The sequence below is a fragment of the Amblyraja radiata genome, chromosome 16 (genome assembly GCF_010909765.2).
Source record: "Amblyraja radiata isolate CabotCenter1 chromosome 16, sAmbRad1.1.pri, whole genome shotgun sequence".
Lineage (NCBI taxonomy): Eukaryota > Metazoa > Chordata > Chondrichthyes > Rajiformes > Rajidae > Amblyraja > Amblyraja radiata.
This window is the reverse complement of record NC_045971.1, coordinates 7,718,324-7,734,626: the sequence shown is the minus strand read 5'-3', so window position 1 is coordinate 7,734,626 and position 16,303 is coordinate 7,718,324. Positions and strand designations below refer to the sequence as shown.

At 39.8% G+C, this 16,303-nt stretch overlaps 1 protein-coding gene across 4 annotated transcripts in view; it reads left to right on the top strand.

Annotated features, from left to right (window-relative positions):
• The window catches only part of wipf2 (WAS/WASL interacting protein family member 2), a 44,421-nt gene extending 29,243 nt beyond the window's left edge, over positions 1–15,178 (top strand). For 3 of the 4 annotated variants that reach the window (XM_033035016.1, XM_033035015.1, XM_033035019.1), the window contains exons 5-8: positions 168–824; positions 8,342–8,551; positions 10,493–10,594; positions 11,546–15,178. In XM_033035016.1, coding sequence (XP_032890907.1) covers positions 168–824; positions 8,342–8,551; positions 10,493–10,594; positions 11,546–11,586 — 1,010 coding nt within the window. In that variant the 3' untranslated portion in view covers positions 11,587–15,178. The remainder of the gene's footprint in view (positions 1–167; positions 825–8,341; positions 8,552–10,492; positions 10,595–11,545) is intronic. The other variant, XM_033035018.1, reaches the window with a different exon arrangement.
• Positions 15,179–16,303: the final 1,125 nt, after the last annotated feature.

Sequence of the window (16,303 nt, the reverse complement as noted above, 5' to 3'; positions counted from 1 at the left end):
GCTTGCCAGTGACTGTTAATAGGTTTTTGATCACATGTGTGTCACAGGCCATTTCTGTCTGCAGTTGAGCTCAAGTGCATGCACTTTCAATAAGGAGTCAACAAGTAGCAGTTTGGGATCTGAGCAGTCTGCACTTTACAATTGAATTATTTATCTCCTGTTTTCAGATTCCTCATCTGGTAAAACTGCACTAAATCCACCTGGCTCAAGATCAGCTGCACCTCGACCTCCTCCGAGCAGCAACCGCTACAGTGATGAAACTGATTCACAAACCAAGACCTCTCCACCGGCGCTGCCAAGAGTTCACCGGCCTTCATTACCAGATCTTTCCAGCTCATCCCGCCCCAGTAGTGTCGGAGGTGTGAGGCACAGCGCATCAGCCCCGCCACCTCCTCCTCCAATCGGAAGACGTACGAATCCGCCTCCGCCGCCTGTGCACAGCAGCCGAACTCATTCCAGTGGACCATACAACAGGGAAAAGCCTTTGCCTCCTACACCAGGACAAAAGGCGCTTGGCACTCGAGATGGACCTCCTGCCCCACCTCCTGTCAAGCCTCCTCCATCACCAATTAATCCCCGGCTCAGCAGTGTTCAGAGCCAACCTTTGCCACCCCCTCCTCCACCTTACAGGCAACCTCCCCATGTGCATAATGGCCCTTCTACACCTGGGAGCGAGGCCGCCCCAGAATTGCCGCAGAGACACAATTCATTATCGCGAAAGTCAGCAGGACCAATGCGGGGAGCTGCTCCTCCCCCTCCATCTCCTTCACCCTCCCAGAACCGACCACCACCACCTGCCAGGGATCCGCCAAACCGAGGAGCAGGTAAGAACCTCGTGTATGCGTAACACAGATCAAATAATTAAACTTCAGATTGAAACACATTTTATTGGTGATTTATAAAATTGTTTTGAAAGTAAAAGGGTCCATTGATAATCGGCTGATTTTTAAAACGGTTATTACTTAATGAGTGGAGAATTCAAATTGGTTTTAATGCTGATTGATTCATCTGTTTAAAAAAAAAATGTATTCATGTGTGTGGTCATGAGTAATATTGAATCAGATTGGAATATTTTATCTTTCTCTACCAGCTCTTCATGTAAGTAAGCTTTTTGATTTGTAGTTAGTCATTACCAGCCTGTGAATGACTTGAATTGAGAGATAACGTTATTACTTACCCATAGTTGAAGAGCTAGGCATTGCTGAAAAGATAACAATTATTTCCATCATACATCTAAAGGTGATAGTGAACTGCTACCTTGATCTACTCTAGTCCTTCTGGGGAAGGTACATCAACAATGTTGTTCCACATTTACAACCACCGATGATGAAGGAACGGTGAAATATTTCTTTATTGGGTTCACTTAAGACTAAAAGGGTAATCTTCAGGCGATCCTGTTCTCATGGTGGTAGAGGTTGAGGGTTTGAAAAGTGCTGATGGTGGCAGGGTTGAATGTTTAGATTTGTGGATGGCGCACCAAGTGGGCAGCATTATCCAAGATGGTGTCATGCTGCTCAAGAGTTGTTGAATCTGCACTCATTCGGGCAAGTGTAATTTTCCACTTGGTTTCTGGTTTGTGCCGTGTACATTTCTGAAAGGCTCTGAGGTGTCAGGAGTTGTCATTCACTGCAGGACACCAGTCTCCATGGTTGATGGCCATAATATTTTTATGTTAATTATGTTAATCCCCAAGATTTTGAAGGTGGATGACATTATGATCATGTCAAGAATGAGCGTTTAGTTGCTCTTTGAAGATTTTTTGAATATTTTTATGGCAGAGGCAAGTAACTTCTAGAGGTGTTGGAAGGAGCTGCAGATGCTGCTTTACACCAAAGATAGGCACAAAAATGCTGGAGTAACAGCAGGACAGGCAGCATCTCTGGATAGGAATAGGTGACGTTTCGGGTCGAAAAAGGGTTCTTCGGTCTTGAAGAAAGGTATTGACCCGAAACATCACCTATTCCTTCTCTCCAGCGATGCTGCCTATCCCGCTGAGTTACTCCAGCATTTTGTGTCTAAATTCTAGATGAGCAAGGTCATCACCTGGCGCATTTATAGCATGAGAGCTGCTTGCCACTTATCAGTCCCTATCTGAATGTTATCTTGCTCTTGCAGTATGCATTTGTAGACTTCATTTACTGAGGGGTTGTAAGTAGCATTAAGGCAATGGCAGGTAGATTCTACATAAGCAAGATCCCAGGTGAGGGACTGAAAGCCCAATGGGCAGGAATGTAGAGTTGAGGATATTATCAGATCAGCAATTAACTTGTTGAATGGTGAAGCAGATATTAAGTCACAGTTAATGCCTGGGGCAATAGAGAAAAAAATTGCCAATCACAACTGAGAAGTAGTTTATTCTTAGAGCTGAAACATGCTGCCTTGCTGAGCATCAGATTGTAGCTCCTGATGGTTGTTTGTGTGGAACCTTCTAATCCGCTTTGGCATTTGTCCAAGAAGAATAGAACAGCAATTTTCCTGCACATTTTTTTGGGTTACCCTGCAAGAGTAAGGAACTTCACTTCTTTTATTTGTGTATATGTATGTATGTACATATACACACATGCATGCCTATATATATACCTATATATATGCCTATATATATACACGTGTGTATGATATATAATGTATATATAAAAGTATAAATATATATAATGTAAGTATATATATAAATGTAAGTGTGTGTATGTATGTGTGTGTGTGTAATATGTATTATGTATTATAGATACATAAACACAGTTTAACATTATACATGCATGTATCTTTAACCATAGAGTATGCATTCATCAGGTAAGTGCAGTTACAGTTGTAAAGAAAGATGTGAAAATTAACAAGGTCTATTTTTTTTCATTAGAGTTGTGATGGTTCATGGAAGGCTGGATAGATTTTCAGGAGGGTGAATTGCAAGATTGTTTCCCTTAGTTACATAGATTATAACAAGAAAATGAAGATTTAAAAGTTATGGGAAAGCTAGGGAAATGTTCTTCACCCAAAGACAATAATCCAAGTAATATTGAGTCTAAATGCTTTAAGTAGGTTATTAGTGACAATGAAGTGTGCTAATGGTGAATGGAGAGCTAGTGAGAGAAGCCTTTGAGTTGGTGAATTAATGTGCTGATCAGGAACAACGTTCACTTGATGGGCTCTGTGACCCGTTTCTCATATTATTTCATGATTCACCACATTCAGAATTAAGGTTACAGTTTGCATCTAGCACCAACCTGTTAACATGAAAAGGGTCTTCACAGAACCTGATAGTGCAGGAATTATTTAGCAAGGAAACCGGTACTGCATTGATGAGATGGTTAACTTCATTCTCAAAAATCTTGAGTTAAAATGCGGATTGGTTGCATAAAATGCTAATGGGATAGATGCAAGCATGTAAATATAAAGCAACCTTTTCCCTCCAGCCGGGAAATGTATTTAAATGTAATTAAAGCTGGGCCAATCATGACTAAAATTAAGTACATATTCTCTGCAGAAAATGGTGTGGATTTTTTTTCCCCAAAGCCTGTGATCTCTGGGCCAATTGGGACTGAGATTGTCGCTTTTACTGTTAACTATGAATGGCAAGGGACATAGCAACGAGAAAAAGTAAATGGAATTTAACTCCTGTCAGGTTTTCTTTCTCTAGAGTTTTAGAGCTGAGGTGAGATGTGATAGAAGTATATAAAATTATGATAGGCATAGATAGGGTAGAGAGTCTGAATCTTTTTCCCAGGGTGGAAATGTCAAAGTCCAGGGTTATGGTGAAAGGGGCAAAGTTCAAAGAAGATGTGTGGGGCAATTTTACACACAGTGGCAGGTGCTTGGAATGCACTGTCCGGGGTGGTGGTGGAGGCAGATATGATGGTGGCATTTAAAAGGCTTTTGGTAGGCACATGAATTTACAGAGAATGGAGCGATATGGAAAACACGCGGGCATACGAAGTTAGTTTAACCTGGCACGTACATTGTGGGCGAAGAGACTGTTCCTGTTCTATGTTCTAAGATGTTGATTATCTATGATCTCATTAAAAGGCACAACAGGTTTTAGGGACTGAGTGGTCCATTTTTCCAATCTCACCAATTTTTTTATTTTTTTTTGGAACTGTCCAATTTTTAGTGCTGAATTGTTTTAATAGCCTCAGTTCCTGTTCTCATTGAGAATATATTCTGATATATCTGTCTCGCATCCAAACTGGATTACAATACCAATTCACCATGTTGAATCCCTGTCTTGCTAGCTTAATCAAACTTTGGAAACAATTTTAGCTGCCAGCACCAGTTGCTCTATTTCTGAACTTGCATTATTTACAAACTTAGACATTGATTTCCTGGTGATGTACTAGGTGAAAAGCTAAAATCCCATTTACAATCCCTGAGGATTTGTAAATCCATTTGTCAGCTCCATTTTATCAATAATCTTTTATCACCTACCTTTCAAGCTTTAATAGAATGTTACCTCTAATTAACTCCACGATTGCTAATAATCTCTTGTGTAAAACCTCCTCAAATACCCCTTGAGTCCATGTAAATAAAATCCATGGGCGCTCCAAGAATCAATAGTGATTGGTGATGGCGTCAGAAAAAGTTCAACGGATCTGAGAGATCATTTTTATGACGCTTGTTCTTCATCAGCCCCTACTTAAGCCCCCCACTCAGCATTGTTTTGTCCCTTCGCACTTCTTCACAAAAGCAACCTACATGTATGGAGTAGGCTGCTTGTTCTCCCTATTTTCTTTCAGCAGAACAAAGATGTAAAGATGCTTCAATAACTTCCACTTCCAATTATTAAGCAAGTTTTGATAAAATATCATGTTTCAAAAATTAGATTACCGGTTTTGAAATTGTGAAGCAGCTTTCAAATTAAGAATATCATTTCTGTAATTTTAAATTCCAGCCTCCACAGTCAATTGTCTCTTAAATTTAAATTTGAGTGACTTGGGATGTTTGTGATATGAAAGTGGCTTGGAGATGCATGCTAGTTAAATTATTGCTTTAGTAATTATTGGTTTAGCACGGTGGCACAGCAGTAGAGTTGCTGCCTTACAGTGCCAGATACCCGGGTTCGATCTTGACTACAGGTGCAGTCTGTACGGAGTTTGTACGTTCTCCCCGTGACCTGCGTGGGTTTTCTCCCAGATCTCCGATTTCCTCCCACAATCCAAAGACGTGCATGTTTGTAGGTTAATTGGCTTGGTGTAAATGTAAAATTGTCCCAGTGTGTTTAGTGTAGTGTTAATGTGCATGGATCGCTGGCCGGTACAGACTCGGTGGGCCGAAGGGCTTGTTCCTGCGGTGTATCTCTAAACTAATCCAGAGGAGTGGACTAATAATCCAGATACCCAACTTCCAATCCACCCATGGCAGTTGTGGAATTTATATACATTAATAACCTCAAATTTGTGGGAGAAAAACATCATCCGGCCTACAAGTGACTCCAGACCCATCTCATCATTGGATGCCCTTTGGTGATTCAGCAAACCCCTCTGGATGGGCAATATATGCCCGCTGAGTTACTCCAGCATTCTTTGTCTATCCTCTGGGCTGGCAAGTCATGGGCCTGTCCCACTTGGCTATATTTTTCGGCGGCTGCTGGCATCATTGACTGACGTATCAGGTCACCGATAAATTCCCGTCGTGATGACGTATTGACAAGCGGTGCTTTTTTATTTTTTTTTGTCGTCACTGGATTTTGAAATGTTCAAAATCTTTTGGCGACCCTAATATGATGCCGGCAGGGACAGGCCCTTAAGGCCCTGATCTCAAATGAATGGTTTAAAACAAGGAAAGTGCATCTTTGACACACAAGATTTTAAAGAATGGAAAACCATCGTCAATCTAATTTATTGAAAAGCAAAATTGAAAACCTTAATCTACACTGTGCTTAGAATGGGATTGCTTTCGATGTTGTTCGTCTGACATATTGAAGGTTAAAGATTTGCATCACGAGTCCCAGAGAATCTACAAAGTCTGTAAATAACGCAGACAACAGAGTGAACAAGTGTAACTTTGTTTATGTGGCTTAACAAGCTTTGAGCTCTTATCTAAGTAAAACCAATTTGAATCTCCCAATTGATGCTGCAATTATCCTGCTTTTATTTGCAGTTTTTGTAAAACATCCCTATCAGTTGGAAAGTGTTATCTGATGCCAAGTAATTCCGATTTTTAGGACAAATCTCATTCTAGCTTTAATAAAATATCATGTCCCACACACAATGTGAAAACTGCTCTCCCCATCTCCCCATCTCCATCCCAGATACAATTCAGTTTTGTCAGAACATTTTTCTGTTATTTCTAGAGACTTTTTACTATCATATTCTGGACCTGGATTAAAATTACAGTTAAGATAATGTTTATTGATTGTAGTTTAATTGCAATGTGTGTATAAATTCCCACAGAAATGTAGTGGATCTCCAATAGCATTCCGTATTTGTGAGGAGACCTCGGAACGGATCCTATTTTCACTTAACATCTATTCTGGCTTATTTTCAGCGGACAACCTGGATGATTATCAGAAGTGGGCGCCCCCTTTCTAAATTTCTATTTCAATGTTCAAGAAGGGACTGGAACTTTACAGTTTGTGCCATTTGTCCGACTCTGCACATCACAAGTGTTGGGAGGAGGGAAAATGGGAGGACATTATGGCTTGCAAGCAAAGTGAATAGATCTCAGCAATTCTCAAATAGGACTGCTGTTTCATTGTTGTCTTCATGCCTTGTGGGCTAAAGGTTCAAGGGCTGGTTAACTATAGACTTTCAAGCATTTTTAAAATCATATTTGAGTAAATTGTATATATGTGACACCATTTCATCTGCAATTTATACTCTGCAGTAACTAGATTGTTGCAAGAGTTTATTGCAACAATTTACAGACATCAGTCGCAATTTTTGTACAGCTGCTCTTGACCTAAACATTTGACTGACATTCTGGTGCCACATGGAGATGGTGCAGTTTTGAGAGAGATGCTGTTTTTCCAATACGAGCCCGAGGCATTATCCCCTCTGTGGTGTGGATTTCAAAGACCCAAAGAAAAGCAGGACAGATCTCCCGGCTGCCCTGGCCAATGTTTTTTTTCAGTCCACATCACTGAAAGCAAATATCCGGACACTATGGTGTACGGGAACTTGAAGTGCTCGAATTAACTAGGATCTCCTACATTACAGCACTATATAAATAACTGTTTAGCTGTAAAGAACTTTGTGATGCTTTGAAATGGGCATCCAAGTTGCAACAGAAATATAAGTTTTTCTTTTTCTTTACAAGGTTTCTGTATTTCATGTTTTTTTATCTTATGTTTTGGACATAGAGAGCCTTCAGTGGTCAGCATTGGATTTAGCATAGAATAACATCCCAACTGCAAGGCAACCTAATCCAAGTACATCATTGTTGTGGAGTTTCAATGAGAAATTATAACTATCCAACCAAAGTTGCCTCTTTTTGATAATTAAACATCACGCATTCTTCATCATATCTTTGCAGGTGACCTTCCTGGAAGCTTTTTCCCCCAAAGTACTGCAGAGAAAAGGCAGTTGATCAGAAGCTTTATGCACGCTGTTCAGAAAGCAAGTCCATCTCAAACTATTCATCCTGTATTATGCAGGACAATGATCTTCAGATGATATGAGGAGAATGGACTTGGGGGACACAAGGCATCTTGTAAAGATAAGCGGATCTCTCTCCCCCGCGACCCAACGATCCAAGGCAGGCCGGTCGATCTCTCAGCTCAAATCCAAAAATACACACTTACTAGAACAAACTTAGATGGCTCGTATAATGAGCGACTTCAGTTTATTGATCAATTTCCACCCCCCCCCCCCCCTTTTTGTTTACAAATATTGATTACAGGTTATCTTAGATAAAAGGGAAGCATAAATGGAACAGCATTTTACTTGCATAGATTTTAAAAGAGCATTTTGATGCATCTGGCCAAGTTTTTATTTTAATTTTAATCTTTCTCTTGTTTTTGTCTACAGTGACCACCAACAATTTAAGCAGTTAATTTCTCAGAAGAGAGGCACAAAATGCTGGAGTAACTCAGTGGGACAGGCTGCATCACGAGAGAAGGAATGAGTGCTGTTTTCGGTCGAGACCCTTTTTCAGACTGAAGAAGTGTCTCGACCCGAAACATCACCCATTCCTTCTCTCCAGTGATGCTGCCTGTCCTGCTGAGTTACTCCAGCAGTTTGTGTATATCTTTGGTTAAACCAGCATTTGCAGTTCCTTCCCACACACTTAACTCTTTCTTGCTTCTTTTCCTTTGTTTTTTATATAGTTGCCAAGCTGTTTGAATTTAATCATAAATGTGTTTCCTTATCTGGCACTTGACAAAACTGCTCAAACATTTGACTCTGTTCCACAGCTCCGCCACCACCTCCGCCTGCAATGCGGAATGGAGGCCACCACGCCGCTCCCCCGCTGCCGCCATATAGGACACCCTTGTCAGACACTTCACATCGAGGCAAGCCACCGCCACCTCCAATGAGGACCCCTGCACCTCCTCCTCCACCACCACCTTTAAGAAATGGACACCACCGGGACTCTGTTGGATCATCTTCCAAATCGTTTCTAGGTAACGGACTAAGAATTCAATCCAGGGGTAACAAAGGAATGGAATTACAGATGATTGCAATCCTTTCCAACCAGGCAGCCGCTCCCAGTTTCTCACTGCATTCCCCCATCAAAGCTGTCGACCGCTTCACTATTTGTTTCACTCTCCTGTTTTAACCTCCTGTTTTTCCTTCCTATCATTTTCCTCCCCTTCTCCAAATTATTAAACGCTTTCTCCCACTTGTTTATATTTTCAGTTCCCATCTGAAATGTGAAAATTGGCACAGGGCAAACCTTTCATTTATTTATGACAATATCTTGAAATGTTTTTGAGACAACAATTCCTGGTAATATAACGCCACTTCCTTGATCAGTAAATGTACACAGGACATATCTTGTATTAAGAAGAATGCCATTTGCAATGATACAATTGGTAGGACTGATCGTATAAGGAGAAATATTTGGCATTCTTTTACATGTCAGACACCATGTTAAAGCCAGTGCTGCCCTTTCAGAAGTAAAGCGTGAGTTTGCTTCTTTTTTTAAAATCTCCTTCACTATCCCATTCCTGGGATGTAGATCCAAGGACCCTGCAATTAATAACACCTTGGATAATCCCAAATAGTGAATTTCATGCAGATGGTCTGGTGTGATAGATACTCACTCAGATCTTCCTCTCGTCTAATATTGACCTGCACACTTTCTTACTGCCACAGGATTAATAACCAGGACAGGGAGCTTAAGCTGGTTTCCTGCCTACCCTGCAGCCCCATTCTTGTCCTTGCCTGCTGGGATCATGTAATGTAGCTCAGGAGTTTCTGTTATCCGTGGGCCAGCAATATACCAGGTGCTGTGCCACACACAGCATTGGTTTTAAGGCCTATTAATGTCTTCAAGGTCATTTGTTTTTGTTTATTTATCTGTCTTGCTCTGGCTCACAGATGGTACAAATGTGTTCACTCTCTGGGCAAAAATGATGTCTATTATTAAACAGACACTTACAAAGTTCTCAATTGGCCCAGTTCTGCTGTGCATTCCAGTGAACTTGAATTAGAATGATTTTTTTCCAGTTGAAAAGCTAACAAACACATCCACCAGAAACTGGAAATCTGACATAAAAATCTGAAAATGCTGAGACAGTTCAGGCAGCAACTGTGGGGAACGAGAGGAAGAGAGTTAGTTTCTGGTTCATAGGAATCATGTGTGACCTTTCACAAGTTTTATCACAGGAAATCTTTTATTTACCTTGTTCTTTCACTGCATCACAGTTGTTTGAGTGCCGGCAATGAATGGACAAGTCACCTAAGTGATAGTGCTCTAGATATGTGGTTAACCAGTGAATGGTAACTGGTTGCTTCACTCCCCTTCTCCCCCTCTCCTCCCCCCCCCACTCCTATTCCCCCCCTTTCTCTAATTTTTACTAGGCAACGCCTTGAGATTCATCAGATTAGAGCTGATATGTTAGTGTCACTGATTAATGTTCAGTTCCCTGACTTTTCAACAGGGTAATCTTAATTTACTCCGGCTACTAATAACCAACTAAAAATGGAAATGCTTGAAGTCCTCAGCAGGTTGAGCAACATCGATGGGAAGGAAACATGTCAATTCAGGTCAAGGTAACTCGGATGGAGTCAGTCATAAAATGTGGAAGCAGGCATTTTGGCCCAACATGCCCATACCGACCAGTATGTCCCATCTATACCAGTGCCAACTGCCTGTGTTTGGCCCATATCCCTCTAAACCAGTCCTTTCCATGTACCTGTCTAAATGTTTCTTAAACGCTGTGATAGTACAGGCCCCAACTGCCTCCTCTGACAGCTCGTGCCATACACCTACCACCCTTTGTGTGGAAAAGGTTATCCCTCAAATTCCTATTAACTCTTCCCCCCCCCTCACCTTAAACCTAAACTCTGCTTCTCGATTCCCTAGATTGTGGATTAATTTTTTTTAAATGTCTCTTTAGATGACTTTGAATCAAAATACTGCTTTCATCCGATTGAAGACTTTCCTGCACCGGAGGAGCATCGGCATTTCCAAAAAACATACCCAAGTAAGATGAACAGAGGTTAGTTGTTCCAGTTTGTATGCATTGATATGCAGGGATCTGCATTTTAAATGAGTACTAAACACCCCTTCAGATCAATCATTTGACAGACACCCATTGAATGGAAATCTGAAATAGAACACAAAATTATTAACTGTCAGACAACATCTGTTGAGAGAAACTGTTAATGTATCAGATCAATCATTGTCAGAATTAGAACAAAAAGCAAGGACTGTGATAAGATGAATGGGTTTAATGAGTCAAGGAACTTGGGGCCGCTACCACACATTCTATTAATGGACTTCATCTTTTTCTATTTTGTCCTCAAAAATTGTAGGTGCCAAAACTAGAAATGTTCTTACAATGTATAGAGCAGGACATTTTGGATTTCATAAAATTACTTTGAGGCTGCAGCGAACTTGGTTCAAATGGATAATGGTGTTTATCCTCTACACCAGTCTCCTCTATATGCATTTTATTCAACACGATTGGTAAACTCTCTTCCCTTGCCTCTTGTATTTATCAAGCTTTGTTTCGCTTGCATCTTGTGAAGTTAGTAGTTGATTGGTTGCTGTAACAGAGCCAAATCAATGATAATGTGTGGTTAATCGGACATATGGTTGAAGCCTGCTTACTGATCCGTGTTTATTTCTCTGTGGCAATTAATAGTATTTTTTGAGAGCTTAAATTGTGAAGTGCTATAATAAAGTGCACCCTTCATATTTATTAGAAATTGAAGAGAATGGGAGTGCAGATGCTATTTTTAGCTTGCGCATAAGACCCAGAGGGTGGCTGCCTCCATCATCTATGTCGCTACCATCAGGAGGAGGAACAGTAAATTATGCATCTTATGGACAAGCTTCAACAAAACTTTATAGCTAACCAACCTTTTGAGGTTTGAAATTTTCTTTAATGGTTGTTTATAAAATTCACCGACAATTTTGTGTTTTTTTTTGTTTCCTTTTCTTACAGTTGTACGAGGGGCACCACCTCTGCCGCCTGTTGCAAGGTGATCTGTCACTGTGTGGGTTTGGTAATTTCCTGCGGTCCCTGTTGGAAGACTGTTGCTTTAGCTTCCTTTCTCTCCCTGGTGTACAGCTCAAGATCCTCTCCACTTCACTACATTGAGGCAAAACCTCCAGATCTGCTTAGAGCATGCATTTCTAATCCGAGATTTCCGAGGTTCAACCTTGACCTTCACATCTTTCAGCTCCAGCAGTTCCCCTTGCAGTCGGGCTGAGCTAATGGAAAGTTGACTGGAATGAGATGATTATTTTTTAAGTTGATGGGTTACTAGATGTTTACAACCACCAGCGATCCAAGAATGACTCGTCCGGGTTACACTACAAATCAAATTGAAACACGTGGAATAAATTGTTTTTGGTCTTCGAGGTTAAACTGAATCTTTAACAGAAGTATAATTATATCCTTGGACTTCTGGTAGAGTGGTAGAATCATGGAACACTTGGGTAAATATTGACCAGTTGGTTAAGACTAAAATTCCCGCACGTTTTTTTGAATTTTTACTTTAATATCTAGCTGGTCCTTGCCTTATACACTATGTCATGCCGTTGGTACCAGATTTATTATTATGTATTTACGCTTCACATACAGGAGCCATAGTAATCATTGTTTATAATTCTTTCCTTGTAAGTTGTACAAAATGCTGTGCATTGAACACGATGGGGTTAATGGAAAACACTATTTCTCAGATAACTGACTGGCTTGTTTTGGTTGGGTAATCTATCCACCATCTTTAGTGGAGAGCAGCAGTGCTCATGTTGTAGGGTGTTGCCCGAGTGAGTCGTTACCCAGCCATATACTGGGCATGGAACGTGCCGATGTGTGCCCGGGTCATGCTCCTGGTTGTGTGCTAGGTATAAGCACTGTGAAATGCACTGCGCATTTTTTGTTTTTAAAACTTGTAACTTCTGGCCAAAGCACTTTGAATTTGGTGGGTTGTTTTATGTATTTGTAATGTGGCTCTTTCATGCTGTTCCTGGGAACTCTGTACACTGTTCTCTCCATCGCCTTCATTCCTAGTGCTACAGTGCCAGCGAGTCTAAATCACCAATGATAGGAACAATTATTTCCACCATAAACATTCCCTCTTCCAGTCCTGCCACTGCCACCACCGCTACCCGCCTCTCTCTCTCTCTCTCTCTGCGTTACATGGAAGTGGCATTTGAATTTAAAGGTAAAAGCGTCAAGAGGTATTGAGCGATATATGGAACAATCTAAATTTGGTTTTCTTTCAAGATTATAGCATATATAAAGGAGGGATAGAATATATAAAGCTCTACCACTTAATCAATTGATCATATGTTGATTTATTTTAATTTTAAATATTTTAATCTTTTTTGAGCCGGCGAATGTTGATTTGGTATATTATATTCCCACTTGCCTGACTGAACTTGGCAGAACACTGACAAGATTGCTGTAATAATTCTATGCTGAAATGTTTAGTTTTGTGCTTGATCTACAAATGGTGCCTGGTTCATCATTTACCGTAGCAACACTGACATGCACGCCCACCTCCAACTAAAATAAAAAACATACAAATATTCCTGGACACTTTTAATATTATGAACGATATTTTGTTAAATTTGAAATCGTACGTTGCCTTACATTGTTTTTGAAATTGTTAATTGGCACAACCTAATAGCAACGTATCACAAAATTCATAGAAAAATTTGAATGCACCTACTTTAAAAAAATAAAAAGAATCTGCAATGCCAGGTTCATTTGATGAATGTGGAAACAGCTATTTTCATAATTGTCACTGCATATGACAGTGATTTCAAGATCTTTCTCTTGAATAAAAAAACCCCAAGCAATGTATTTCAACATTATTCTGATGTGTGTGCAGAAATACTGTATGAATGTGCAATAAAACAATAATTTGGCTGCCATTTTAAAGAAACGTAGAACACATGGAACCAGTGACTCCCTCTGCTGTGCAGTTTTAGTGACGTCAATTATATGTTTGGACTGTATGTGGATTCAAAGCATCTGCTTAGATGAACCAGGTATTCTCATTCCTACATATGATACCTTTTCAAATTCACAATTGTGAGGTATCATTGGCAGGTAATATGACAATAAATGTGTGTGTGTGTGTGTGTGTAAATAATGCACTAAATAATGTTTCATTGTGCATGGGATGGTTTGTAAGATTTTGACTCGCTGGTTCATACAGTTGATGTACTCAAATATACTCGTGCTTATCCTACAACGTAAGCATAACTGCAGGATGATTTTGTGTACTGTACAAATGCATGCAATTTAATCTGATCCTCCATGCCGTTTCTGTCTTGGTATCAATGGACACAATGTGTTAGCATTTGCTTTTGGCTGCAATTTCAAAAGTGTAGTTAAAGTAAAAATGACCATGTTTTTGTATAGTAATCATATAAAATATTAACTCTAGTGACCATTCCACAGAACAGTCTGGCCCAACACTGGTAATGTTGCTTGTTTCTTGTTTAAAAAAATCTGCTATCCGTATTCTTAATCGCCTAGCACACAACGGTGAAGGGAGAAGATAAGTGAGTGTATTGTGCAGTTGTTGACAGATTGACAAACTAGCAATGAGCAGGTTTTGGTAGGTTTTAAATATGACTTTGTTTTGTGGCAAGTATCACGGGTTATCACAGCAGTTTTGTCAGTGGTCCCTGGTACAAGGCTACCCGACTGGCACCTGGGATTTGTAAGACCGGTTTGAAACGTGCAATATTGGCACTGGTATGTGAATGTACACTGATGACCATGTCGGTACATGTAATGCCATGCCAGTACCCTGTACATAATATGCCAGCTTCATTGTTGGTGAGCATAGCAGCAGTTTCATTAGTGTGTGGTGTATGTAATATGCCAGTCCAGTACAGGTCCAGTATTTTTATGACTTTTGTGGGGTTTTTTATTCCTTTTGCTCACTTTGCAGTTGCCATGAACATTGTGCCTTACAGAATGCGCTGGCATTCTGTGTTGCTTAGTTTTGCTCTTTTACATGGGTGCATGTGCGCGCACAAAATAAAAGGACAGGAAGACTTTCCATTTCATGAATGTTGCCTGTTTTGAGTCCTGTGAATATTATCATGTATGTGTAATCTGATGCCGCCTATGGTGGGTTTCTTAACTCCAGTAGCTTTTCCGTCAGACATGGTAGGTACTCTGCAGTCTAATTTTTTTTTAAACAAAATTAACCTCATTATTATTAAAATTCTGTTTAGCTGGATTAATTTATTGTCTTGATTTGTTTCGTTTTGTGGTAACGCAATAGATTGCCGGTCCCACTCCTATGGTTAATCTGTGCAGGGTATTGAGGTAGTCTCTAACTATGGGTCTGGGGTGTGCTGTAGTTCCCCTGCTATGCAATTTATTGATTATGGAAACAAAAGTTTGTAATCACAATTCTTCAAATGGTACAGCAAGCAGCCTCTTTTGTGGGATAGAAGCAAAAAAAATGGACTCGAAATATGAAGATTGCAATAACTAGAGCATTGGATTCCCTTGTGTATTGCTGTATCATGCAGGCCAGCTGGACTTGGTTCTCTGTTAATTATTAAGAAAATTGAAATAAAAATAATCACTTTAATTTTCTTATCCGAGTGTTGCAGAGTGATTTATTCTCGACCCACTTTGCTTTTCTGAATTGGATCATTTTCTTTACAACGCTCAAAATGAGTGTGTCACTCTCGCTTATTATTGTACACTTAGAATTAACAGGATTAATCACCGATGAATCAGCAGCCACACCATTCACCAAAAACATAAGGTGGCAGATAAAAGACAGAATCTTTTAACTTTCACACTAACATTCTTGCCAAATCAGACTACTCAAGCTGTGCACATGAAAGGTCTAGCCTCTGAAGTGTCTTACCATACTTCAATTAAAATAAAATAAAAACGTGTTTTCTTTTGACAGTGTTGTGAGGTATTTTTTCTGTGAAGTAGGTGGAAGTAAACTGGATCTCTGCTTCTCGTGCCTGCTTGGAGGATGTCAAAATATATGGTCTGTTCCAACTTCGTCTAATAGACTAGATTTTGCTATTCGATGATGCAGAGTGACTGATTAGTGCATTTTGAAATGACACCAATCTCCATCTATTTGCATTCATGGTTTCCAAAATGAAAATCTTGTGCTTTGGTAAAAGACGATAAAGTTACACAATGACACATCACTTAGATAATTTGAGCTGTTTCCACAGCAACAGCTGAGCAGTTGACTTGTCTACTCAGTCTTAATTTAAAAAAACGTAATATTTTGAATAGGGTTTAAAGGAAACATCAAAATCACTCGGCACACTTTCAAAATAATTAATTGCAATTTCAAGAGTGCAAAGACTAATTAAATATTCACCCAAAATAAGAGGTGATACAGTCAAATTGAAGTTGTTTGATTAAATTGTCTGCACATACAAACATGAGCGTTCAAATAATAAACAGTTATAAATCACATTGCAATCAATAAATCAATTATTAGCCTTTGATTTTTCTATTAATTGAATTTACAAGTAACACGAGCCACTTTATATAAAATGGAATAATGTTTGCGATTGAATGGATAATGAAAATGAAGAGCTTTACAATTTTACGGGTTCCTTAGACTGAGCTACGGACCCAAGTCGAATCCTGACCTTGGGTGCTATCTGTGTGGAGTTTCTACCTTCTCCCTGTGACTGTGTGGGCTTCATCCAGTTTCTTTGAGTTTGTAGATTAATTGGCCTC